Source organism: Pseudocercospora fijiensis (assembly GCF_000340215.1).
Source record: "Pseudocercospora fijiensis CIRAD86 unplaced genomic scaffold MYCFIscaffold_1, whole genome shotgun sequence".
Lineage (NCBI taxonomy): Eukaryota > Fungi > Ascomycota > Dothideomycetes > Mycosphaerellales > Mycosphaerellaceae > Pseudocercospora > Pseudocercospora fijiensis.
The window spans coordinates 9,657,442-9,682,218 of record NW_006921532.1 but is presented as its reverse complement, the minus strand read 5'-3'; the positions used below and the strand labels follow the sequence as shown (position 1 = coordinate 9,682,218).

Sequence of the window (24,777 nt, the reverse complement as noted above, 5' to 3'; positions counted from 1 at the left end):
AATTTAGTGTTAGTTAATAGACGACTAAATAGCGACCTACAGCCTCTTAACCGCTAGTAGATATAAGAATATAGGCGAGTTGCTTTCTTACTCTTATAAAGCGCTCGAATACTAACCTTCTTATTATCCGATTTAGCTACTAATTCGTAGTACCTCGAAACAACGCGTTCTACTACCCTCTCCGCCCTCTCCGCTTTAGTTAACCGCTTAGCTCGCGCCCTCTTTACCTTTTTACCCTTATTACGCCCTATACTAAGTTTTATATACGATCCGTAGAGTAGAATATAAGAAATAGGAGGAGCACGAGGAATATATGCTTTAGAATAAGGTAGACGCGCCTACTAAGGATTATATAAGAAATAGCGATAGTAAGGTCCTATAGCTACTATATACTCGGATAAACTAGCTAATATAATATTTAGACTCGCGATTTAATACTACATGCACCTAGATATCTATATAGGACTGGAACCTACTACCATATCGAATTTTACGTGTGGCCTACTAGGAAAAGGCGATTTTACGTATGGCTAGAAACCCCGCGAACAGCGGGGAGGAGTGTGTGACGGAACCCTGGATACCTGATCTGCACCCCCATCCCCCATCCCCCATCCTGCGGGCTCCGGAGTCTGTCCTGGCCATGGGCAATTCCGCCGGCCAAACGCCGTAATGATGTGAACAACTTAACAAGAGCCAAGCCCGCTCGTGATTGCAGGAACTCACATACCACAATGCTTGGTCCTGCGGCATTGACAGCCCTCGTGGCATTGGCGTCGGCGTCGGCGTCTGCTACTGCTGACAGCTCGTCGTTGCTGGTCGATATAACAAAGATCTCGCAAGTAAGACATCCCGCGCCGTCGACACACCATACCCCCCGCTGACATTCGGCAGTATTGGGGTCCCGTTCTCTCGTCAAAATGTCGTGAAATTTTTGACTTTCTGAGACCTGGCAAAGGACTCCACACTACACGATATATGGGTGTGTGTTCTGTTTTAGCATAATATCGTGGCCCACCTGTGAATAGCCGAGAACTGCAGGCTATCCGGTTGGCTAAGAGCGTGCACGTCCATGATATCTCGCACATTAGAGCACGGACAATGCGATGTGCAGGATATCTGGCTATGTCGTGGCTTTACATACAAAATCTGTCTGTGCAGAGGTTGTGGTCTGTGTCCTACTAGATCTCAAGCAAGCGCAGAGATATTCAGAAAAAGTGGGCCACGATATTTGGACGAGAGAACGGGACCTGGGGTATGGCATTGGCACTCGAAAGCGGAGCGCAGTGAGGCCCAGATGCTGACGGCCATTAGGCCAATTATCTCCCTACAAGGACAATGACGATCGCGGGTTTGGTGTCAAAGATGTAGGACTACCAGACCACTGCCAGATAGAACAGGCCCATACTCTGCAAAGACATGCCCAGCGATTTCCAACTAGCTACTTTGATGATGGCGTCAACGACGAGCGCTTTGCCCAGAAAGTTCATAACTTCACCCAGGCTCACGCAGGTGCCAAGTTCAGTGGACCGCTAGCATTCTTGAACACCTACACCTATCCGATTGGCGAGTCGTTTTTGACGGGCATTGGCGCCAGTACCGAGTTTGCCTCAGGTCTTCAGTTCTGGAACCGATATGGTCGGATTCTGTACAATGCTACGGTTGGCCAGCTGCAATACAATGCCTCCTACACAAATGGCACAGCTCGAACTAAGCCTGTTCTTCGAACAACTGGTCAGAGTCGTATCGAGAACTCGCAGATCAACTGGGCTCTCGGATTCTTTGGCCCTTCTTTCTACCCTAGTCAAGATCCTTCGCTCGAGGCCTTCACAAATGCCTCACTGTTTGACGTTGTGATCATTCCTGAGGGCGGCACTGAGAACAACACCCTTGCGAGCTACGACTCTTGCTTTGCTGACTTGCTCGATGACGTTGCCTATGAGGGAGACTACGACCTGCTCCTTCAATATGTGCCAAAATATCTCAAGCACGCCACAGCACGCCTCCAACGATACGTACCAGAAAGCTTTCCACTCAATGTCAACGACACATATGCTATGCAGTCCATCTGCGCTTACGAAAATGCCTACATAGGCCAAAGTGATTTCTGTAAATTGTTCACCGAGGACGAATGGGCAGGCTTTGAGCAGACGCTCGACATTGAGTACTACTATGACTATGCCTGGGGAAACCCTACTGGACGTGCTCAAGGCCTCGGGTATCAGCAAGAACTGCTTGCGCGTCTCACAAAGCAATACATTACGAGCAGCAACTCCAGCGTCAACAGCACGATAACGAACAACGAACGAGATTTCCCGCTTGGACGGCCATTCTACGCGGACTTTTCACACGACGATATCATCATCTCGCTTCTGACTTCGATGTCCGTTGATTACTTCAGAGACCCTCCCAGCCTTGAGCAATATCCTCCCAAGCCGGACCGTCACTTTGTTCTGTCCCACCTGACGCCTTTCGGAGCACGTCTAGTGACAGAGGTGATTGGTTGCGCAGATTCGAATCCTGTGGTTCAACATGACCACCGAGTTTCGTACACCCCTGGCCAGTATGGTTACTCGGCAACCAATGCCACCTACAAGTTCATCAGGGTGAGTCTGGACTATGTGTTGGAGCGGGCACAAAAGAGTAGATGTGCTAACGAGTTGCAGATGCGCCTCAACAGCGGGATTGTTCCCCTCGAGACCATTCGAGGAGGGCAGTGCGCTGGAAGAAGTGACGGACTTTGCCCGATGGACAAGTTCGTCGCAAGCCAGTACGAGAATATGAAGCTCGCGAACTACCAATTCGCGTGCTTTGCCAATTACACTGTTCTTCACCCAACGAATGGACATGACTACGACGGGACTGTCGACGCGCAAACAGAGGGTAAGTGAATGAAGGGCAACGAGCCATGCAATCGGTCTGACGTCGCCCATAGGGATTGTTGTTCATCCAGGAATGCTGACAGCAGAATACATTGAAAGTCTCTAAATGACTGGCCCTCACGACAGATAGGTGTTACACGCAGCATGAACATGATGCAAGAAGTACTGCTGCTTTATCAACGCAGACCTCTCGCATACTTTAATTCGAACAGCTCCACCTAGCGTGTATTCGAAGGGAGCGGCTAATGTATACAAATGAAGAAATAGATCTCTCTGCTACGACTCATGGCCCGAAGCCTACAGAGCATTAGTCAGTAGCTACAGAAACACGACATTGAGGCTTTCGATTTTGCGGATCTTGATATAATAAAACCCCGTTCATGCAACTCGGATACACCTTTGTGACTCGAAGTCATTCCAGGACTGAACGCCGATAATATCGATAGGCACTACTATGCCAGTCAGCTACGATCATCACATCGCAAGCATATTTCCCACCGAACGAGCATCTCCATTCTCGCTTTGGTGGGTCGCGACATCTCGGCCAGGTCATCCTGGAAAGCCCGCTGTCCCTGGCCCAACCCTTACATGAAGCCAAAAGGTGACGAACGATCGGTCGAGGTTCTTTAGCGACACATCCCATCTCGGACACCAACGGACTACTTCGTACAAACTTGGACAACAGTAGATAGACTTGTGTTTCAGCATTCCTCATGTGGACTCTTGGTCGGTAGCGCCTGGCTTTCTTGGGACTTGCCTAATTTGAAGGAATACGATCTGAAACGGAAAGGAAACTGAAATTGAAAAAAAAAAACATTACTCGCGATCGACAAACATAAAGATTGCTCGCACATCTACCACTATCCGTTGTATTATGATTATCCGAGATCTTGATGAGCGATCTTGTCCTTGTCCTTGCCAAGTGGATCGTGGCGCAAACGTGCAGGGATCTTGGGAGATAGTTTGCAAACCTCGCACAAAATCCAGGCTCGCGGATCTCGGAGAATCATTCGATTTGTTTGTGGGGATGTTCAACTAGTTCTAACAAGGATAACCAACGGCAAAGGTACATAGAAACAATCCCTGGCTTCGGCCTCGCTTGTTGTGTGACATACTAACTAGCGGACGTGAAAAACAAGTGATCCACCGACTAATGCAGACGCATGCGAAACAGCACATCAAAAAAATCTCTCGGCACCCAAGATGCCCCATGTACTCCATATGTATGTAAATCTGTGCTTGGCTTGGCTTGGCTTGGCCTTCCCAGCAACCGATAAAATTTCCCATCATCAAGACGGCGTGGAAAGAAAGCGTTGTGGATTACAAGGATCAAGAAAAGAAATATCGAAAGGGCTGCCTACATACACTTACTGTAATAATGAGCTGTCAACGGCGACGTGCAGAAAAGGTGGCGCAGAACCAAAATGGAAACTTGCAGCAGCAGTAAAAGACAGTCTGTCATCGGTCAGTCAGTCTGTCGATGGATGAATGACAAACCTCGTGGCCGCCTTCCGATAAACCTCACCTCCTTGTACAACACACCGAGGTCATCGTCGAAGCCACGGCTGTCGAAGCGGCGCATACGTGCAGACGGCAAGCTGCGTTGACAGCTCAATCGGCTGAAACATGAGAGGATGGATGGCGCGTGCTGAAGCGGCAAGCGGCAAGTGTCGAGAGGGAGGCTGAGTGACAGGCACTGGGATGGGGAGGAAAGGAAAGGTATGATGAAACATCAGTAAGATTACTTCTTCGACTTTTCTTTCTTCGTTCTTGTCGTTCGTTCTCTCATGAACCTAGCAAACATATTGTATGTACAACCACATCGACGCGTGCCATGCGCAATTATCCCTTTCTGGTGGACATCGACTGTAGTGTGGGCGTGTCGTCGTCGTCGTCTTTGTCCTACCCAATTCTTCTTGCCCCCCTGTATAAACAACAGTGAATAATAATAGTAGTAGTGGTGGTACCATCAAACAATACTGGTAGTAAAAGATCTGTCTCCTCTTTGGCCCGAGTTCGCTCCCTCCCGGCGCTTTCCCAAAACCAAACCACTGGTATCATCAAATCAGTCCCAACCAAAATCACAAAATAGCAAGTAAATAAAAGACGAGATCCGAGCAGAAATATCTGAGACTTCTTCTCATCAGAACCGTAATCGCCGCCGTAGCGCCATGCTAGCATAAAAACAAACGAGTCCAGTAAATCCCAAACGTCAAAGCCGAGTAAAAAAGATGTTCCTGGTCTAGTCATCTGATGGTGAGGGATGAAGATTTTTCACATTCCCAGTGCCTGGACGACATTCTGGATTTGTCGTTCCTGGCTATGGCGTCGTGATCGTATTCCGGCGCCGACGTGATTGTGGCGATGTGGTTCCGGAGGCAGTGGAGAAGCTGGAGGCAAAGGAGGTCTGTTGAGAAGAACGCACTGTCAGGTCCAGAACATCTCCAGAGCAGTGATAGAAGAAGAACAACAACAACGACAAGTGATGCTAATGTTCAGTGCTCATCCGTACCTTTGATCTGTCGATGGGACATGGCTCTTCGTTCGAAGCAGGTTGACCACGCTTCGACCGAACTTTCGTGCTTTGACACTAGGCGTGCCGTTGTTGCGGGAGAACATGCTTGAGTCTTCAAGCTCGCGTACTTTGATCTCCATGGCGTAGTTTGCTGTGTGCTTGCGCATTTCTTCCTCCCAAGGTTTGCGCATTTTCACGTAGTCTGCTGGGACGAAAGGAGGCCGTGACGTCGATGTTGGTAACGCGTAGTGGCCGGCTTCCCACGTCTTGATGTCGTCAGCGCTGCTGCTCGCTGCTGTGCTGGGTGTTGTGTTGGATCTGTCGAGGCTTGGCGATGTATCGAGTGTAGGTAATAATGGTGGCGGTCGACGTGACGCGTCAAGATACGAGGGCTCCACTCCGGTCAAGGAAGGATTTGCTGTTGCGCTAATGCTTTCGGCCTGTTCGGTCGACACGTAGACTTCCTCCAGGAATCTCAGAAGAATATTGACATCAGAGGCAGTGCTCATGGCACCCAGGCTGACTCGCACCACACCAGTAGGCTTGCCCAGCATAATCTGTGTTGGGTTGGTACACCTATGGCCTGCAGCGAATGCCGCCTTCATCTCTGTCGATGACCAGTGGAGGTACGTTGCAACGCCACCAGGATTGCACAAGGAGCCGCTCCGCACGAATATGTTCCTCTCATCGGCGGCTTCCTCGACATCTTCAAAGCCGACCAGGTTACCATCGGCCCTTTGCACGTTGAACGCAATGGTGGCACCTTGCACGGAAGGATCGCCATATATGGCGTTGTCGTCCTTGTAGATGCGAGCGAGAGGTAATCCGTTTGCGTGCTTGAGCGCGGAAAGGCCTTCGAATAATCGTCGTCCGAGTTGAGCGGTATGATGAGAAATGAATTTCATCGGGTTGGGTCCGTATAGTCGTTCGTGAACGTTCATGGCGTGGTCGAGAGCAAAAATCGAATGAAATGGCAGGGTTCCATCCTCTAATCTGTCGTGTATCGATGTGTCCTTCTTAGCGTGCCATGTGTCGTTAATGGACACCACCATCTCGACTGTGCCACCGCCGAAGTATCTTCGGCTTTCGAGCACATGAGCGGAATCCTTGCGCACGATGAGGGCGCCAATATTGGGAAATCCAAAAATCTTGTAGAAGGAGAGGGCGACGAAGTCAGGTGCTGTCGCAGGGTCAGTCAAGTCGAGCGGTGCAGTACTGGCGAGCGCCGCAGCGTCCAGGAGTGTGTAGGTTGCGGCCTTGTGGAACGATTTGCGGATGCGTCCGGGCCTGTGTAACAGTTAGCAGTGGCTTGCGATGTGAGACATACCGCATATGAACGCACCAGCTCAAAGGAAGTCGCCTTCCAGTCATGTTCGACTGTCCCGGGTATGCAAACAAACCCAGCTGTCTCGCCCGAGGACCTCCTAAGCCGCCACTGTTAATCCAAATGTCCACTTCCTCGTCGCTGGTGAAACAGCGATGCATCTTGGTCGACTCTCGTACTCCCACTAGCGACGTGTGTGCATCGCGGTGGTACCCGTACCACACTGGAGTGTTGGACGCGGAAGCGTGGTCTTTGAAGCAATCGATCACGAGCTTTATCGCTGCCGTAGCATTGGCGACGAACACAAGATCGAAGTCCTCGGGATCGGCGTTGAAGAAACGTAGTGCACGTTCCCGAACGGTGTCGACGCGGTGACCAGCGATGGCAGAAGGTGTAGATGCCGAATGAGGATTGCCATAGAGGTTCGATATCAGATCGGCGGAGAATTCTTCGACCAAGGACTTTGCGTAGAGCTGCCGGAAGGTTAGCGGGAGGTCAAGATGCAACAGGCGAATTCGGAAGACTCGACATACTGTTGTGCCTCCGTGATCCAAGTACGTCTTGCCTTTCAGCTGTGGATATTCGCGATCTCTGAAGTCCTCAACATCGTCGGGCTGCATGTCGTCGGCGCACGACTCGGATGATTCCGGTGTGGTGAAGTCGGTTTGATAGTCGCGTTCATTTCCAGAATCGCTCGTGGTCGACAAGTCCTCTGCCGAAGAGTGCGGGTGGTAAAGACTGTCGTGGAAGATGGGAGTCAGAGGGGACTTCTGCGGCGACGTGGAGCCGTCGGTATCGAGATGTGGTTGTGAAGATGCATCGTTTGCTTGTACGGCGTCCAAGAGGTGAGGCGGTATATCCATTGCCGTGTATCCCATTTCCAATGCAACGCGGGTTCTTGAGAGCGACGGGATTACTGCAAATGCATCATCCAGCGACAAGTGAAGGACCACCGTCCAAGTGGCGGATGGGGGGTCAGTGCAGCAGTAAGCAGGTAGTGACGCCGCCGCAAGGTGTTTGACGCAGGCAGATGGAGAATGTGGATTGAACGAGGGTGGATGCGTAAGATGCAGACGAGGTGCTGGGGTACATCAGTGGACCGGGCAGGGCAGGGCAGGGCAGGGCAGGGCAGGCCATGGGCCAGAGCAACACTGCAGACGTACAGTACTGTCAGATATCTGTGTGAGGCCGTGGACCAATTGGGCGACGAGCACTCTGGCATGTCGGTCCTCGCCAACGGACAGCGCCCGTGCACGCTGGATCCATTTTGGGAAGCTTAGCTTGGCGACGGTCGACGGCGTTTGACTAAGAACTGCTTAGGCTCGCAGCCACTGTCCTGATGAGCACACCCAGGCCAGAGACGATGTTTCCAAGATGCCCGCCTGACTACAGGAGACCCGCGCTTCCCCTGCACCGTGAGCCGCGGCCTGGGGAATCTTGGAGTGATTCGCAGCCGGCATGCTCGATGAGCGCCACACTCTTTCCCGCAACCACGAAACGCGAATACATCAATCGAAAGCTTAGCCGCATTATTCCCAAGGTATCCCGGCAGTCGGCGGCGGCAGCAGACTAGTCATGCAATGCCTTTCCTTCCCCTGTGCAGCACCGCATGCACTGGCATGGATGGTTGCGCATCCGCATCGCGACTGGGCAGGGCAGGCCTCGCACATGTCACAAATGTAGCAAGCAACCAAAGGCGGCAAGAAAGCCTGTAGACGGCTGGAGCTGTCTGTTCCCAGGCGGGAAAGGGGTCTTGCGTCTTCTCAATCACGTCGCTGGCCGGCGCTATGTGGTCCAATCGTGAGGAGCGTTTGTCATGGCTACTGATCTGCAACGGCTATGCACTAAAGTGTCAGGAGTGCAACAGCAAAAGCATGATGATGGGATTTGATGCAGGCACATGCAAGCCGTAAGCGTCGCCTCTCTGTGCGTGCATGCATCATGAAATAATGCCCGAACGGCAGCGTGAAGGGCAAAGGCTTGCTTGGCCCACGAACAAGATGCGAGGCGAGGCTAACTCTATCGGCGCTGCACACTATACTGTACATAGCGGCTGAGCCACCAGGAGGGCCGCGGATTAGAACTAGTCCTTCTCTCGCGCGTCGGCAAGGTAATCTCCCATGGATGAAACAGGGCGATCGGCACAGGGCCTTCGAGAGCGGTCGGATCGGATGGGCGGCGGAGCGAGTGTGGGTGGGTGGCGTGCAAATGAGCCAGCGTCACGACGGCGTGTCAACTCGAACTCGGTCGTCGGGCGTTGCTCTCCCTGCTGGCTCAGCAGGCGGGCGGGCGGGCGGCGGTGGAGACGCATGTGCGTGTTGCCGTGGGATTGCTGGCTGGCGTCATTGACAGGCCGGACACGCGCATGGCCTCATATTGCGTGTGATGACGATGGTATGGCCAGCATGGGCGGTCTGGAGAGACGAGCAATGTTTCGAGAGGCGGCAGTGCTGGCCAGCTCCACCTCCTGGCGACGACGCGCATCTTGTTCTGCCAAGTCAGTAGGCAGTGGCGTCTGGCGTCTGGCGTCTGGCGTCCGAATTGAGTTCTCGAGCCCCGTCGTACCTGCCAAGACCTGCGCCTGGACGGGCTTAGTGGGCAGGAACCAAAGCATGAAACGGAGCTAATGCGCGGGCGTGGAAGGGAAGCTTGCGGTGGGCAGGCAGGGTTGAGAGGGACGGCGCGCTTGTCGACTTGTCGCCCACATGTGAGATGCGATGCGATGCGATGCGATGCGCGACGCCTGATCTCGACCCGCGCTGTGCGACTTGACGACGGGTCTCGTCTCGCTGGCGGGTGTTGGTGCAGGTGCAGCCATGGCCGCGCCGGCACCATTTGGGTCGGATCGGGTGCAGCAGACGGCGCGTCGTGTCGTGTCGTCTCGTCTCGTCGGCCGATTCCTCCTTCGCCCTCCTGCTGTTTCGGTGTGCGTGAGTGTGTCTCTCCTTCCTGCTTCAAAACCACCCTCTGGCCCCGCCGTCCACCACGCCCGTGAGCTCCTTCCGTGCATCGATATTATCATCTCCCGCTGCCGGCTGCCCACGCCTACGCCTACGCCTACGCCAACGCCAACGCCACGGCCCACGCCCTGGTCACTCTCTTCTCTCCTGCCTGCTCATCAACTCACCGTCCCGTCCACCGTCTGTCGCTCGCCCGCTCACTCTTCGACACGCACCGGAGCGTCTTTGGCCTGGCACGCACGACGTCGTTGCCGCTCCACTACTCTTGACTTCATCACACTCGCTGCTCGACAAATCACCCTAACCGTTGTCTGTGCCTGACCGCCGACTTTCGCTGCGTGACCGTCGTCCAACGCTCTCACGCGTCCGACGTGCTACTTCATCGGCCCAACAGGTGAAGTCCACCCGCCGTCCTACGAGCCTTTGCCGCGCGACTCCCCACTTCCAACTTCAATCTGGCCCACGCCAACCATTCTGCGATCCCACATCGCAGCAGCTACGCCAAAATGTCCGACATCGAAAAGATGATCGGCGGCGACTACGCCCAGCTCACCAACACCAATATTCGCAGCTTTGGCTGGAAGGGAGTCTCAGTCACCGTCAAGGACCGCCAGTCGCAGCAGCCCAAGACCATTCTGTCCGACATCAATGGCATCGTCAAGGCCGGAGAGCTGCTCGCCCTGATGGGACCTTCGTAAGTGCCGAAACCCCTGCACCAAGAATCCTTCACTGACAGTCCACCAGCGGTTCGGGTAAATCAACCCTCATGAACGTCCTGGCTCACCGCACACACTCCCTGGCCGCCAACGTCAAGGCTGCAATCTACATCAACGGCTCAGCAGCAAACCCGAAAACCTTCCGTCGAATTTCCGCCTACGTCGAGCAAGAAGATGCCCTGGTCGGATCTCTCACGGTCAGAGAAACCCTCAACTTTGCGGCGCGTCTGTCGCTGCCAAAGACCGTCAGCAAGCTCGAGCGCATCCAACGCATCGAAGCACTGCTGACTGCCTTTGGCTTGCAAGGACAAGCCAACAACCTCATTGGAACACCGATTAGGAAGGGTATTTCTGGTGGTCAGAAGCGTCGTGTCTCTGTTGCCGCCCAGCTCATCACCAGCCCGAAACTTCTCTTCTTGGATGAGCCCACCTCGGGTCTGGACTCGGCTGCTTCTTTTGAAGTCATTTCCTTCGTCAAGGACATCGCCAAGAAACACAACGTGAGTCCCGTGCATGCCCGGACCGCCACCATGTGCTGACTGCCCATAGTTGATCGTGATTGCCTCCATACATCAGCCTTCAACCTCGACATTTGCAATGTTCGACAAGCTGTTGTTACTCTCGCAAGGAGGCACAGCCTACTCCGGCCCGGTATCTGAAGTGCAGCCATACTTTGATGCCTGCGGCTTTCCCATCCCGCTCTACATGAACCCGGCAGAGTTTATCATCGATTTCGTCAACACTGACTTTGCGAGGGATCGAAGCGAGGTTGACCAGCAACTTAACATGGTGCACTCATCCTGGCACAAATCTCGACTCGCCACAGCAACTGTAACCGAGCTGACTGATGAAATGGCTCGCAATTCCATGGACACCGATATCAACGCAGAGACCAAGGAGGAGAGCGCCGGCCCACTCGCCATCCCATTGGCTTTGATCCATCGATCATTCATCAAGTCGTATCGCGATATCATCGCGTACGGCATTCGGATTGCCATGTACATGGGTCTGGCAGTCATGATGGGTACCGTCTGGCTGCGTCTGAACCCAGATCAGGGCAACATCCAGTCCTTCATCAACGCCATCTTCTTTGGTGGCGCTTTCATGTCGTTCATGGCTGTTGCTTACATCCCGGCTTTCTTGGAGGATCGTGCACTGTTCATCAAGGAGCGCGCCAACGGTCTCTACGGTCCCAGTTCCTTTCTCTTGGCCAATTTCGTGACTGGTATTCCTTACCTGTTCTTGATCGCCATGCTGTTCTCGATCGTCGCCTATTGGTTGTCTAACTTCCGACCGACTGCGCAGGCCTTCTTCACCTGGGTCATGTGGCTCTTCCTGGATCTCATTGCCGCCGAATCTTTGGTCGTGCTCATCAGCTCTCTCATCCCCATTTTCGTCGTTGCTCTCGCCGGAACAGCGTTTGCCAATGGCCTCTGGATGTGCACAGGTGGATTCCTCGTGCCACCACAGACGCTCAACCCATTTTGGCGCTACGTCTTCCACTACATTGACTACCAATCCTACGTCTTCCAGGGTATGATGGTCAATGAGTTCGGCCAACGAAACTTCACGTGCGGCCAGAACTCGGCGGGCCAATGCTCATGCATGTACGAGACGGAGCTCGCAGACCAGTGTCTCATTGCCGGCACTGGTGTGCTCAAGAACTATGGCTACAAAACGGGCGAGACCGGAAAATGGGTCGGCATCATGATCGGCATCATTTGCGGCTACAGAATACTCGGGTGGGCCACTCTCTATCTGAGAAGAAGCTAAGAGGCTTCTACGACTTCCTTGCACATATTTCTCCGAGTCTTCTTGTTTGTTGCAGCATGTTTCGAGAAGAAGCGATTTTACGAGGTGGGAATCATCAGGCGAGGACTTAATTGGCTCAGTGCGCCAGTCCACTACTTGACAGTCATGTACGCGAAATGCCTTTTCATGGCTATGACCAGGGAGTTTGGTAAAAGGAAACCGGAAAAGGAGCCCGACAGAGGCTGTTTTGCACACCTTCACTAGATATCAGCCACCTGATCATTCACCAACTACGCAATCTGTGCCACTCTCATGCTCTTCTTCGCTGAAACCCAACCAGCTCTGATCGTACCTCACACCTCACGACAGGAGCCACAGCAGCGCAGCCGAGTCGTTGAACATCGGTACGACCAGGGTCCTCTTCGTGTTCTGCCAGCCACAAACGACAGACGACTGCTGCTGCTGCTGCTGCTGTGTAATTGTAATACGTGGTGCCACTCGTGCTGTACGCTGATGCCGCTTCGTAGCACACACACACACACACACACACACACACACAAGTCCACCCGCCAAGCCGAGACCGTTTGTCATCGCACTCTTTTCCTGCGGCGTTGTATTTATTTGCCGAAGCCGATCCAGTATTCTTTTCATTATTCATTCAGGAGTCAGACTTTTGATAGTTCTGTTATTATTATCATAGTTCTCTACTCATGCCGTACAGTAGTTGTCTAGTCATCAGGAGTGCATACGGTGGTAGAACTCTCTGCGCTGTATGTATGTACCTGCATGCAGCTACTGTAGCCGCCACACACACATGCTTTTTGTCGTGTCGTGTTGTTGATCATCCGTTTGCTCTCCAGCTGATGATGTTGTTGATGTGGGACACAAATGCTGCTTCCCAGAACGAGGAGCATTGCATGGCAGCATTCATCAGTTCAGCTGGTGCAAGCATCCGCAACAGAACCAAGGGAGCTACTTCGCATTCGCAATTCCCTAATTAGAATAATGGGGCACGGACACCAGCGCTTCGAGCTGTCATGAGCGGCAGTGGATGAAACACTGCTCGTCAGGCCTGCATTATTTTCAAAATCTCACGCGTCGATTGCAAGCGATTTTCGCCTCGCCTCGCCTCGCTCTTGCCCACGAGACGAGTATGAACCCCTCTCGCGGCTCGCCTGTCAGCATCAGAAGTCATTTTCCCGCTTTGACCACCCCGGTTGCAACCACACATGGATACAAGGAGGACACGCCATCCCAAACTGTGCTAAATATACAGCGCGCTCTGTCGTCGAGGAACCGGCGAGCTCATGTCATCCAAGCCAGGATGCCTAGCAAGAACTCGCAGCGCCACCGTCATATGCGAAGGCTCGACTCTCTGTTAATGATGCGTGAGTTACGCTTTGCTGGTCGTCATCATCATCAATAATGTTTGCAACAATGTCTTCTATATCGTAGATTGTTCTCTTTGGGGAAATGCCTCGAATCATGTCCCCGTACTAATAGTCTTCGCTATCATATTCCTCGTCGGGTAATAGAGCACGGTACCGTCTGGAAGCGAGATCTTGCTCCAGCCCACCATCGCTTTCAGGGTCGATGTAGCCTAGAAGATGAGAAATTAGCAAGCCGTCTTTTGCAAGGCTCGAGGCCGACAGAAACTCACCTCTGCCACCAAACAAACTCAGGGCCACAGGCAAGAACACCAAGGCATGCAATGCTGCCCAGAGCACGAGTGCCAGCCAAACCCTGAAATAGTATATCTCAAAGATTTTGCTTCGCGTGAATGCTAGCACGAATACGCCCAGGAGTTTCGTGATCGTTATGCCACTGAAGACGCTACCGCCTACATTCACCAGTGCTGCCCAAGCGCGAGCGTCCTTGCCACGGAACCTGTTCTGTGCGCGCTCTAGAATCGAAGCCGATGGAATGGTGAAGGCGCGGGCAATGTGGGCGCAGAACTCCACGCCAATGCCGACGCAAATAATGATGTTCACCAGGCTGACGGCATTCAAGGACACACCAGCTATAGCCATGGTCCCTACAATGTCGACCACGATCATGATGACAGTGATGGTGACGACAATGGCTGTTTGGATCGAGCCAAGGAGTAAGCTGGAGATGACCAGGATGAATGCCAGAGCAGCTCCGACCAAGGCCGTAGACAAATGCACAATCGACGCGTACTGGTCGAAGAAGATGTAGAATTTACTGTAAGGGAAGACATCTATCTGGTTCCGATCACTGATGTCTTTCGCTATTCTTCTGGCAGAAGCGTAGGCATTGATGAAGTCGTCCTGGCTTCTGAGCGTCGTGTGCGCTGTCCTGAAGTGGCTGGCAGGCACATTCAATTTCTTTTCGTCAATGACGACTGCATCGCTGTATGGAGCCTTGCCGGCATAAGGGCATTCTTCCCCAGTAGGCGCAACTAGCCATCGCTTGGCATACGAAACAAACTCTTCGCCCTCGGGGAAGCCGCGTAGTTGGTTGTTCCAAGGTGGCTCCCGGTCTGCGAAGCAAGCTTTGGAGCCATCAATGCAACACTCACCAGCGTCTGGGTTCAGCCATTGGAAGAAATCATCGACCCAGCTAGCGGTGGCATCGTTGATGTAGGAGACCTCGGGTCGTTTGCGCTCTTGCTCGAGGATGTTGGCAAGCGAGAAAGTGTTGCATGTCGTGTAGCGCGCACAGAGATCTTGCTGGTGGCTCCGTGCCGTCACATTCAGATCCTTGACCACAAAGTAGACTGGAACACCTTGCTCAAAGTAAGCGTCCAGGTCGTTGAAATAGTCGATAAGATAGCTGTCCTGAGGAATTGCAATGCGTTGATCAAGGCCCAAGGGCACTTCAGGTAGGAGTGCGACTCCTGCAGCAAACAGCCCAAGGAACACTGTGATGATGGCAACCCTGGTCTTGTTGCCGAGGATGGTTGGAGCATAATGCTTTCTGATGAATCTTTCCAGTGATCCTTCTTCGTCGATGGCGCTGAAAGGTGCACCACCATACCCATTTGGCATATAGTTGCCTCGCGTGCGCTGAACCTTCAGGCAAGGAACGCAGTCTAGTCGCCCATCCTCAACCCTCTGCTGGTTCAAGGCCAGTATCGAGACGAACATTGTCACCTGCAGCACAGCGTTGATGAACACTGCACCTGCAGCATATGCAGCAAAGTTGCGAACGGCTGGCATGCCCACTGCAGCGCCGAGCGCGAACGCCACCGTCTCTGTTGATGCTGAAAGCAGAATGGAGGGCCCCATCCGCCCCAGCGCTCTTGCAACACGGTCAGCAACGGTCTCGTCGGCATGACTGATGTTGACTCTCTCGAACTCATGTACAATGAGGAAGATATTGTCAACGCCGACAGCCAATACCAGGAAAGGTATGACTTCAGCAATGATCAATGTTGCTTTCACACCAGCAGCCGCAAACAGTCCAACGGATGCAGCTACAGACAACAGAACGATCAAGATGCCCACAATGCCTAGCATGAACTTGCTTTGGACTAGAGCTCCGAGAGGATTCCGGAGAATGGTGCCCAACGTGACTGTCGTGCTTCCAAGCGCCAGCGAGGCGTAGATGAACATCACGATGTAGCTGATGACGACAATCTTGGCATCGGTATTGGTGTTCTTGTTCAACTCTTGCTCAAGGGAGATTTCGGTATTGAAGCTCAGCCGAAGCCCACGCTCTCTTGCTTCGCCTTGAAGGTCCTTGAGAAGACGCTTCATGCTTTCTTCCCATTCCTCCGCCTTTTTAAGGTTAGGATCACCTGGATTGAAGTTTTGTACGACCCAGGTAGTGATGAGCGCAGAGGCATTCGTAGCAGGCTCCGACGTGCGGTTGTAGCCTCCAAGTACTCTTTCAGATGACAACGGGAGCTTGAATTCTGGCAGACACTCGGGATCACCAGGGGAGCCTGCGCACTTCTTGACCTGCTCGTCCCAGGTGGAAGGATCAAGTGCAGACTGCGCGAACCAACCGGAGATAGATTGCACGACACAGGCATCGCCAGTCGGATTATAGCACACATCTTTCAATGTGTAGCCACTGCCCAGACTCTTCTGGACTCGAATCCGTCGTTCAACGTCGAACCACCAGGCGAGAGTATTGTAGCTTAGAACTGGGCCATTTCCTTCAGGGTGCTGGTCGTTGACGAGGAAAGCCTGCTCGGCGCGGAAGAATGGGCCAAAGTGATCATCGAAGAATTGCTTTTCGATCGCCGCGTTCGAGTCTGGAGCAACCCATAGCTTGACTGGATCGGTCTCGACATCAAACCTTGCCCATCCAATGCATAGTAGTCCAACAATAACAACAGATGTCGAGATGGTAATGGCCGGGAACTGTGCGCAGACGCGTCCGAGGTGGCTGAAGATGCGGTCGCAGTAGGTGTTGACGGCGTACTGCTTGGTTGGTCTGTCCAGCATCCCAGCACTGTGCACCATATCCCCTTCATCTTCATCGTCACTCGGTGAATCATCTTGCAATAATTGTAGTTGTTCGTTCTTGCTTCTCCTTCGCTTTGCGGCAGCGACGTGACCAGAGATGGCAAGGACCAGCAGAACCACAAACACCGAATAGATAAGGACGACAGCGAAGCTTAGACAAGGCATCAGACCAACGTGACACTCTTCTGTTGATGTCACTTCTGGTAGTTCTGGGCACGATCCGGGGCAGTCTACGCATGCACATCTGTATTGCTCGTCCGTGGTGTTGCAAGGTATGGGAGTATCCAGGATAGTGTCCATTCCAGGAAAGCCTTCGCTTGGTCGAGGAAAGTTGATCTGAAATGGGCTTCCGAGGAAGGGCTTCTTGTCGCCCTGGTATTTCAACATCTGGGTGTAGTTCTTCGCGCCACCTCCAATGAAGTCCATCGCTTTGCCACCAGTAGCTCCGAATTTCACCTCCTTGCAACTGTCGTAAAAGCCCTCTCCATACTTATCGCTGATTAGCTGGTCCACTTCGGTGACTAGGAACTTGTCTCCTTTCGCAGCGGTGTCTGTGACATTGACAAAGACTGATTGATCCGGAGAGCAGGTGAAGGTGCAGAAAAGATCATAAAAGTTCTTCTTGCAAGCTCCACAGGATGACAGTATGCTGTTGGCCTTGTCCAGGTTGCTCTTCAAGGTATCCAGCTGCTCCTCTCGACAGCACACATTGGTGTCTTTCCATTCGTCTCCGCATAGAGACACCAGCTTATCCCGTAGCTTCTCTTCCGGCTCTTCTGCCAGACCATTATCTGGACATGGCAGCTCGCTGCCAAAGAAGCCCTGCTTGCCACAATTGCCTCGCAGGGCGCATCGGCCTTTCTCATGTTTTGCCGTCCAGTCAGGACCGCTCGCTGGAGCGCTGGCAGTAGCTGCAGCGAGCGAAAGCCATGCCGCTGCGCGTCTGAGTATCATTCTCCTGTCGCCACTCCCGCTCCGCACTCCACTGTGCTGCCTCACTCGTTGCTTAACATGCGTCGACGGTATAGCTCAAGACCCGATACAATGGTGTAGTTCGTTGCAAACAGGGCTGATCGTATCTTGTGATGCAGGCGTAGGTCAATATCCTTGAGGATGATATTAGAAACCGAAGATAGCAACTGCTAGCAGACGTGACAGCACAACTGGTCGGTCGCCGCGCGAACGACGGCACTCCTGCCACAACGACAACGTCATCGCCACATCCTGGCTGGGACATCACGTGGGCGGTATACAGAAACACTATACTGCATTTTGGGGGTATCAAGTTTGATTTGATCCGGCATACACACTGCGCAGCATGGCCGCGTGTGCCATAGCTCTACCTTTCCATCGCCGCCTTGCCTTCCATTCGCGCTCTGTTGCACCTACTACTTTTACAAAAGAGAACTAACTTCGCTTGCCCGCTAGTAAAATGCAAGTAGGCTGGGTGGTATATCAAAGCACAACAATGCTGCGTTCCGGCAGCGCCATCGTCCCATTCTCCAGAAATAGCAAGAGCTTTACAGAGGTTGCCCGCTTGGTGGCTCGTGCGACGGTCTGCGAGCTAAGTTCACGCCGCTTCACTTGTTGCTGCCTCCAACGGCTGTCTTCTTGTTCGATTTGTACCGCTTCCAATAGGGTTGGCGATGTTGCTTGGTTGCTCCTTTGGAGCCATTGATTTCTGGCTTTACCGAGTCGTTGGTCTTGCACATCGGGCTGTCGCTACGACTGGGCTTGGAGCCATCATCAGCAGGCGTGGTCGGTTCCATCTAAGAGTCGCCGCCAGCTGCCCCTTCAGCCTTGCCGCCGCGCTCGCCGCCACGGCCTCGGCCACGGCCTCCACGATCTCCGCGGAAACCTCCACGACCGCGACCACCACGGCCACCACGGCCAGACTCACTGTCACTGCCAGTAGTGGCGCCTCCTGCAGACTGATAGCCGGCTCTGCCCTCGCCGCCTCCACGCTGGCTCGGGCCTCCCCGGCTACTGCCCCAGCCACCGCCAAAGTTGCCGCGGGGATGTGGTCGGTAGGGGGCCATGCGCAATGCCTTGTTCTTGTCTTGCACTTCCTTGGCTGGGTTGCGCTTCAACACTTCTTGCATAATCTCTGGAGAGGCGAAGTGAGCAACCCATCGTCCCTGACCTGCTTTGTCGATGCTTGTAATCTTTTCTGCATCCTCTGGCAAGAACAGCTGAGACTTCACTTCTTCAACGGTACTAACGTGGTTTGCTTGGATGAATATCCCCTTCGATGGCTCTTGCTGCTGTACTGGCTGCTGGGAGCTAGCCTGCTTCGGCTGCACTGGTGTATCTGGCTTTGATGTTTCAGCAGCAGCGGTGCCGTTCGTGTGCGGCACATTCGTGGCAGGAGCAGAAGTTCCATTCGTGGGTGCCTGTGGGGTGACTGCTTTTGGTGCTGCAGCTGGCGATTGCGTAGGCTGCGGCGCTAGCGGCTGGTGAGCTCGCTGATGTGGTGGTAGTGGAGTCTGCTGTTGGGACTGAGGAGGGCCTTGTTGTGGAAGGCGCGTCTGCTGCTGAGCTAGTGGTGGTGGCTGCTGGCCAGGAGTTGGCAGGCTGCCACCTGTGGGAGCCATTGAAGCATTGACTGGTGCTGGAGCGCCACCTTGTGGTCGCTGTTGCTTGCCCGATCGATGCGAGAAGTTAAAGCCCTGAGCGCGCATCTCGGTGCCAATGCGACCTTGGTCGATGTCCAGTAGCAGCCAACCAAATGCTGCATCTGCCAAGTTGAAGTTCCACATGTTCTTGAAGGCAGACTCGTCCACGGCGCCACCTGGTGGACCACCGCCGAAGGGATTGCCGCCGCTGGCCACACTCGGCATCTTGCCAACCAGCTCGAGGGCCAGCTGGAGAAGCTTATTTTGCGACTCATTCTCGAGTACAGCTGGTTCAACCTCATGCTTAACCGTTTCCCAGACATCAGTGAAGGAAGCCTTCGATGCAGATAATTTCCCGCGGTAATGGTCCAGGGACGGGTTGACGGAGAACTCGTTGTATGAGCTGCCGTATCGGAAGTGAAGACCGGCAGATATCGAGAAGTCTGCTTTCAGTGTGACGGAAAGCTGGTTGAGCAGACCTTCACGAGCGGGTGATGCGTGTGTAACCAGTATTCTTGTCTCGGTGGGGTCATACACTCGGTTGGCAGTGTCGATGAGCTCGCCCATCTGCAGCAGCGTAGTCCACATGGTGCCCTGACCTCCAGCAATGGTCGTCCGGCCTTCACCATTGTCGAATAGCTTGTGCATGACTACGGCGCCTCCTAGACCAAGGAGACGCAGCTTGACCCCACCGACATCAAGCAGTCTCGAGTGTGACTCGTCGATCACGTTGAGGTTGTTAATCTTGTATTCTCCCGACCGCAGCTTTTCCAGCACCTGCACATCTTCGCATGCACCCCAAACTGTGAACACGGGGACGTCGAGGCGGTAGGTGTTGTTGAGGAATTGCGGGAGCTCGGAGAGAGGAAGCTGTTCGCGCTGGAAACGCTCCTTCACGGATTGCTGTGGCGATGCACGAGCAATGTCTGCCTTGATAGGCTCGGAGAGAAGGGGTGAGTATTGGGCGACATGCTTGAGAGTCCTGGTAAAGCTTGTCAGTGCCAGTCCAACTTGCTTACATGATTCGTAGGGCCGCAGCTCTCTCTCTCGATACATACTTCTCTGCGATACGGTCGAGAGACGAGTCGTCGTAGAAACCGAAGTCGCCAGTGTGGATAATGTAGTGGGCCTTCGCATTGCGCGCGAGATCATTCAGTTGGCGAAGGTTGCCTAGGTGTGCACGTGTCAGCAATACCGTCACGTCTGCTCTCGCTGCTCGAGCGTGTAGAGGCTGGTGCTGCCTCACCTCTGACGTCTGCTATACAGAGTACGCGCGCATGGCCAATTTGCTGCACGCGACCCTGGTTTGGATCGAGTGGACGAGCTCCCGGGACTGGTCCACTGGGTTGCGGCGCGCCGTTGGGTAGGTATGCTTGCGAGTAGGCGCGTGGCTGCGATGGTGGTTGCTGTATCGATGTTAGCGTCAGCGTGTGTTCTGCTCACTATCCGTGTACTGAACAAGTGTGCGAATGGAGCTGTGCACTTACTGCCATATGGACTCGTGGTACTAAACTTTCTGGAATGCGGCTTCGGGTGTTCTGGGGAGCGAAAGGAGGGCTGCGCACGGCGTGAGAACGGTATGCAGATGCGCTAATACAATGTGTGAGGCCGATTTGTATCAGGGCCGTGTGAGGGGAGATGGAGGAGAGGGTGTTGTGGCGGAGATGGAAAGAAAGTGTCGCTCTAGAGCCATCAGATACAGGACAGGAAGGCAAGGACCTCTCTCGCCAAGAAAGGTCCATGCGCGATTGCCCAATCGAGTCTGTACGTCGACTTCGATCTTCTGCTGCTCCATCGACGACCAGGCGTCCAATTTGCTCGAGATGCAAAAGCCGCACTACTTGGCGCGCCGTTGTGTTATTATACACACACCATGCTCACGCTCATCTGACCGATTCTCTCTCACATTGTCTACGTTGTTGCCGGCATATTCGAACTCTACATGCCACGATTGGACCTCGATTCGCATCTGTCGTCGCAACTAAATTCAAGCCCGCGTGCTGTTTGAGAGTTCCTGGCTCGGAAGGTATCTATGCATGATGAGGCCGCTCTGTTCCATGATAATGCTTTGAGGGTTACTGCAAGGACTTCTGCACATCAGGAGGTAAGCTTTGGCTCGAGTTCGAAGCGTGCCAGAGACGACAAATTGCCAGCAGCTGGTCTCAGACGCCGATAGCTGCCCTTCCAATGCACCATTCTGCAACAGCATAGAGAAAGCACTGTAGAGAAGTTGGTGCACTTCGAAAGCAAGGTTGTCACGGGGCTCCGCGTTGGATCTACGTGAAAGAATGCGGAGCCGGTAAGCCGATTCTAACCGGTTGAAAAACACCTCCCTTCTGACCTGGTGCAAATGCTCGTTCATTGTTCGACAGCCATCGGCGAGGGATCGACCAGCCATGGCCCGACCTTTGAGTAGCACAGCTGCTCGCATTGCGCGCTCAGTACAGTCCAGCAGCAGAAGGACGTACGCTTCACATCCGGCAAATGCACGGCTGAACATACCAACCGATTATGGAACAACACCTCTACTGAGCCATACTTCGAAGGCAGCACTCGCAAACCCTGAACTTTCACAAGAAGCCAAAAATGGCACAACATCACGCATCAATCTTTTCTCGGCCATCAACGCTGCAATGGCTCATGCTTTACGTTCTGACGATCGTGTGCTCCTTTTTGGAGAAGATGTCGCTTTCGGTGGAGTATTCCGCTGCTCCATGAATTTAGCGTCTGAATTTGGTGAAGCTCGTGTCTTCAATACTCCTCTTTCAGAGCAAGGAATCGTGGGCTTTGCCATTGGAGCTGCTGTTGAGGGCATGCGACCCATTGCCGAGATTCAGTTCGCCGACTATGTTTTCCCAGCATTCGACCAGATTGTTAACGAGGCCGCGAAAATACGATATCGAGCTGGGAGCAATGCCGGAATGGATTGCGGGGGCATGGTGATCAGAATGCCAGCTGGTGGTGTTGGACATGGCGCATTGTACCACTCTCAAAGTCCAGAAAGTCTGTTCACTCATGTACCAGGTATGAGGGTTGTGATACCCAGAAGTCCGGTGCAAGCAAAAGGATTATTACTCGCCTCCATCGAGAGTCCGGATCCAGTCATATTCATGGAGCCGAAGATACTGTATCGTGCCGCCGTTGAACATGTGCCATCAGAAGCATATACTCTGCCTCTGAGCAAGGCAGAAATACTTAAGGAGGGGAAGGATGTTACCATCATATCTTATGGAACACCTCTATATACCTGCCAATCCGCAATCACGGCCGCGGAGAAGGATTTGAAATGCTCGATTGAGCTGATTGATCTTCGAACCGTCTATCCTTGGGATCGCGAAGCAGTCAGCAAGTCAGTCAACAAGACCGGTCGCGCCATTGTCGTCCATGAGAGTATGGTGAATGCTGGAGTCGGCGCAGAGGTCGCCGCTACGATACAGGACAAGTGCTTTTTGAGGCTGGAAGCGCCGGTGCAGAGAGTCGCGGGCTGGTCTACTCATCCTGGTCTTGGTTACGAGAGGTTCAACATACCGGATGTCACACGCATTTATGACACGATCAAGTCGGTATTAGACTACTAGTCCCGAGAGACTGGGCTGAAAAGACTCCGCAAGGTGCATTATGGGCTCGACCTGATGAGGCTCATGGCTAAGCTCGAGCATGTGCGGTCGACGATCGAAAGGGATACTCTTCACAGAACGGCATCCTGCATGGTATTACCAACATAGACGCCTGGAGGCCCAAGGCTCCACTCCGGATGCTTCATTAAGATCGCTCGCCCAGATATGGGAGAGCAAATGACCAATGAAGCGATATGGATTTATCCTTGTCATGGAAAGCAACTAGGATCTGCAGGAAATCTCGCAACGAACAATTTTCCTGCGACTGATCTGCTTGATAAACATTGGTTGGTATTGAGCTTCTGTGAGTCATGTTCGGGACTGCGTGCCTTCGAGACGAGTGATGGAGGTTCGGCAGCAATAAATCCCGTCTGAACATTCGAATCGCAACATCGAGTAGGAGCGATCTCCTCTGTAGTCATTCCAGACTGAGTTACAGATCGCGCTTAGCGTTCGTGCTCTGAGTGTAGGCGCTCACTGATGAGTTGTCCTTTGTGTATGTAGCCAAGACATGCTCGATTTAGAAGTTCGTATGGCAAGTCAAGCAGGCAAGCGCGTGGCATTTGTGGCGCGGATCTGCAGCCACGCCGACCGACATCATCTTTCTTGGAAAGCGAAACATTACATGTGCCCTGCCTCAGCTCTTCAAAACATGCTCGCTCGTTGGTGAGAACTGGGCACACCTCCGACGGAAATCTCTACAAGACACCTCAGTCCCTCGTTGCCTCGCGATATCTGAATCAAGACGCGAAACAAAGTAGAAAGGTCCAAGCGAAAAGATGGTCGGACTTCGACAAGCGCAAGCATTCCACACCAATACGAACCAGCATGGCCAACCTCTATCGCCGAGTGACCGCGAAAAGCTTTTGAAGCCTTACCTGCCAAAACAACCAAATCAATCGCCAAAGAAAACCCGAGCGCCATCCAACGATGGACCGCGTTTTCACCACCGCCAACGGGTTCGCCCTGCGATGCGACAACTCCTACACCTCCTACTCTTCAACATTGTCCACGTCATCTTTTCAGTCTACGTGAGAATAAGGCAGATATACCATGCGATATACGATCGCGTTTGTGCAGTGCTCTACTATCACCACCGCACACCAGAGATCATCAAGAAGGATGTGAGGCCGTTGAGTCGTGTGCCTCAGCATTTGAGCGTGATACTGGATCTGCCGCCTGAAGGAGGCAAGAAAGATGCATTGGAGACTGTGTTCAACGATGCCTGTGAGCTGGCTGCATGGAGTGCAAGCGCGGGTATTCCAATGCTATCAATATATGAGAAGACGGGCAAGTCTATCTCCCCTCAGAAGATTTAAATCGCATACTGACCAGTACCAGGCATCCTCAAATCCTCCCTTCCTCATCTCCACCGCCGTTTAACTCGCACACTCACATCATACTACGGCACTACAAACCCTCACAAACCAACCATCTCCCTTCGATCGCCCAATATGTCATCCTACAGCCCTCCCAACTCTCCAGAGCCCAAGACTCATGGCACATCCTCAAATTCTGACTCTGCTCCACCACACCTCAACATCCTACTCATAGACGCCACAGACGGCCGGCAGACAATCGTCGATCTTACGAAAACTCTGGCCGAGATGTCTCAAAGCGGGAAACTCCAACCCTCAGACATCTCACAAGAGCTCCTCGATGCCGAGATCAGCGAATCAGTTATGGGCGAACCAGATTTATTGATTGTGTTTGGAGAAAGAGTCGTCTTAGAAGGCTACCCGCCTTGGCAGGTCCGATTGACCGAGATTTTCTACGCGCAGGATAATGTTGGTGGAGTCGGGTATCAGATTTTCTTGCGGGCTTTGTACAGATATGCAAAGGCCGAGTTCAGATTTGGGAGGTAGACGCATGATTCTAGTCCTTCCGAGAGGCCATAGAAATCTAGACCAGGAATTCCTAAGTGTTGGGTATGATTTATTCCTCTATCTATGCTCGTGAC

At 53.1% G+C, this 24,777-nt stretch overlaps 7 protein-coding genes across 7 annotated transcripts; 4 read left to right on the top strand and 3 right to left on the bottom strand.

The window, feature by feature from the left end:
- Nucleotides 1–1,310: 1,310 nt before the first annotated feature.
- On the top strand, nucleotides 1,311–2,888 carry MYCFIDRAFT_129774 (uncharacterized protein; the record flags this gene model as incomplete). The annotated part of the gene is made up of 3 exons (XM_007923809.1): nucleotides 1,311–2,603; nucleotides 2,664–2,713; nucleotides 2,765–2,888. Coding segments are annotated over 3 exons (1,467 nt in total), but the record flags the coding sequence as incomplete, so codon positions are not given.
- Nucleotides 2,889–5,846: 2,958 nt separating this feature from the next.
- MYCFIDRAFT_160506 (uncharacterized protein) lies at nucleotides 5,847–7,561 on the bottom strand (the record flags this gene model as incomplete). The annotated part of the gene is made up of 3 exons (XM_007923808.1): nucleotides 7,252–7,561; nucleotides 6,737–7,191; nucleotides 5,847–6,681 (listed from the first exon to the last, which is right to left on the bottom strand). Coding segments are annotated over exons 1-3 (1,377 nt in total), but the record flags the coding sequence as incomplete, so codon positions are not given.
- A 2,608-nt stretch (nucleotides 7,562–10,169) lies between these two features.
- MYCFIDRAFT_160502 (ABC transporter, ABC-G family, WBC-type) lies at nucleotides 10,170–12,434 on the top strand. The gene is made up of 3 exons (XM_007923807.1): nucleotides 10,170–10,372; nucleotides 10,423–10,903; nucleotides 10,944–12,434. The coding sequence occupies exons 1-3, from the start codon at nucleotides 10,185–10,187 to the stop codon at nucleotides 12,165–12,167; spliced, it is 1,893 nt and encodes a 630-aa protein (XP_007921998.1). The 5' UTR covers nucleotides 10,170–10,184; the 3' UTR covers nucleotides 12,168–12,434.
- A 740-nt stretch (nucleotides 12,435–13,174) lies between these two features.
- On the bottom strand, nucleotides 13,175–18,696 carry MYCFIDRAFT_201879 (uncharacterized protein). Its single transcript, XM_007923806.1, has 3 exons — nucleotides 17,896–18,696; nucleotides 13,807–17,496; nucleotides 13,175–13,746 (listed from the first exon to the last, which is right to left on the bottom strand). Exons 1-3 carry the CDS (start codon nucleotides 17,918–17,920, stop codon nucleotides 13,643–13,645), a joined length of 3,819 nt encoding a protein of 1,272 aa, XP_007921997.1. The 5' UTR covers nucleotides 17,921–18,696; the 3' UTR covers nucleotides 13,175–13,642.
- MYCFIDRAFT_48928 (uncharacterized protein) lies at nucleotides 17,856–21,008 on the bottom strand. The gene is made up of 5 exons (XM_007921867.1): nucleotides 20,688–21,008; nucleotides 20,447–20,606; nucleotides 20,259–20,370; nucleotides 18,856–20,182; nucleotides 17,856–18,777 (listed from the first exon to the last, which is right to left on the bottom strand). The coding sequence occupies exons 1-5, from the start codon at nucleotides 20,940–20,942 to the stop codon at nucleotides 18,355–18,357; spliced, it is 2,277 nt and encodes a 758-aa protein (XP_007920058.1). The 5' UTR covers nucleotides 20,943–21,008; the 3' UTR covers nucleotides 17,856–18,354.
- Nucleotides 21,009–21,596: 588 nt separating this feature from the next.
- On the top strand, nucleotides 21,597–22,778 carry MYCFIDRAFT_28801 (uncharacterized protein; the record flags this gene model as incomplete). The annotated part of the gene is made up of 1 exon (XM_007921698.1): nucleotides 21,597–22,778. The coding sequence occupies one exon, from the start codon at nucleotides 21,597–21,599 to the stop codon at nucleotides 22,776–22,778; it is 1,182 nt and encodes a 393-aa protein (XP_007919889.1).
- Nucleotides 22,779–23,482: 704 nt separating this feature from the next.
- On the top strand, nucleotides 23,483–24,739 carry MYCFIDRAFT_86302 (uncharacterized protein). The gene is made up of 2 exons (XM_007922482.1): nucleotides 23,483–24,107; nucleotides 24,159–24,739. Exons 1-2 carry the CDS (start codon nucleotides 23,597–23,599, stop codon nucleotides 24,680–24,682), a joined length of 1,035 nt encoding a protein of 344 aa, XP_007920673.1. The 5' UTR covers nucleotides 23,483–23,596; the 3' UTR covers nucleotides 24,683–24,739.
- Nucleotides 24,740–24,777: the final 38 nt, after the last annotated feature.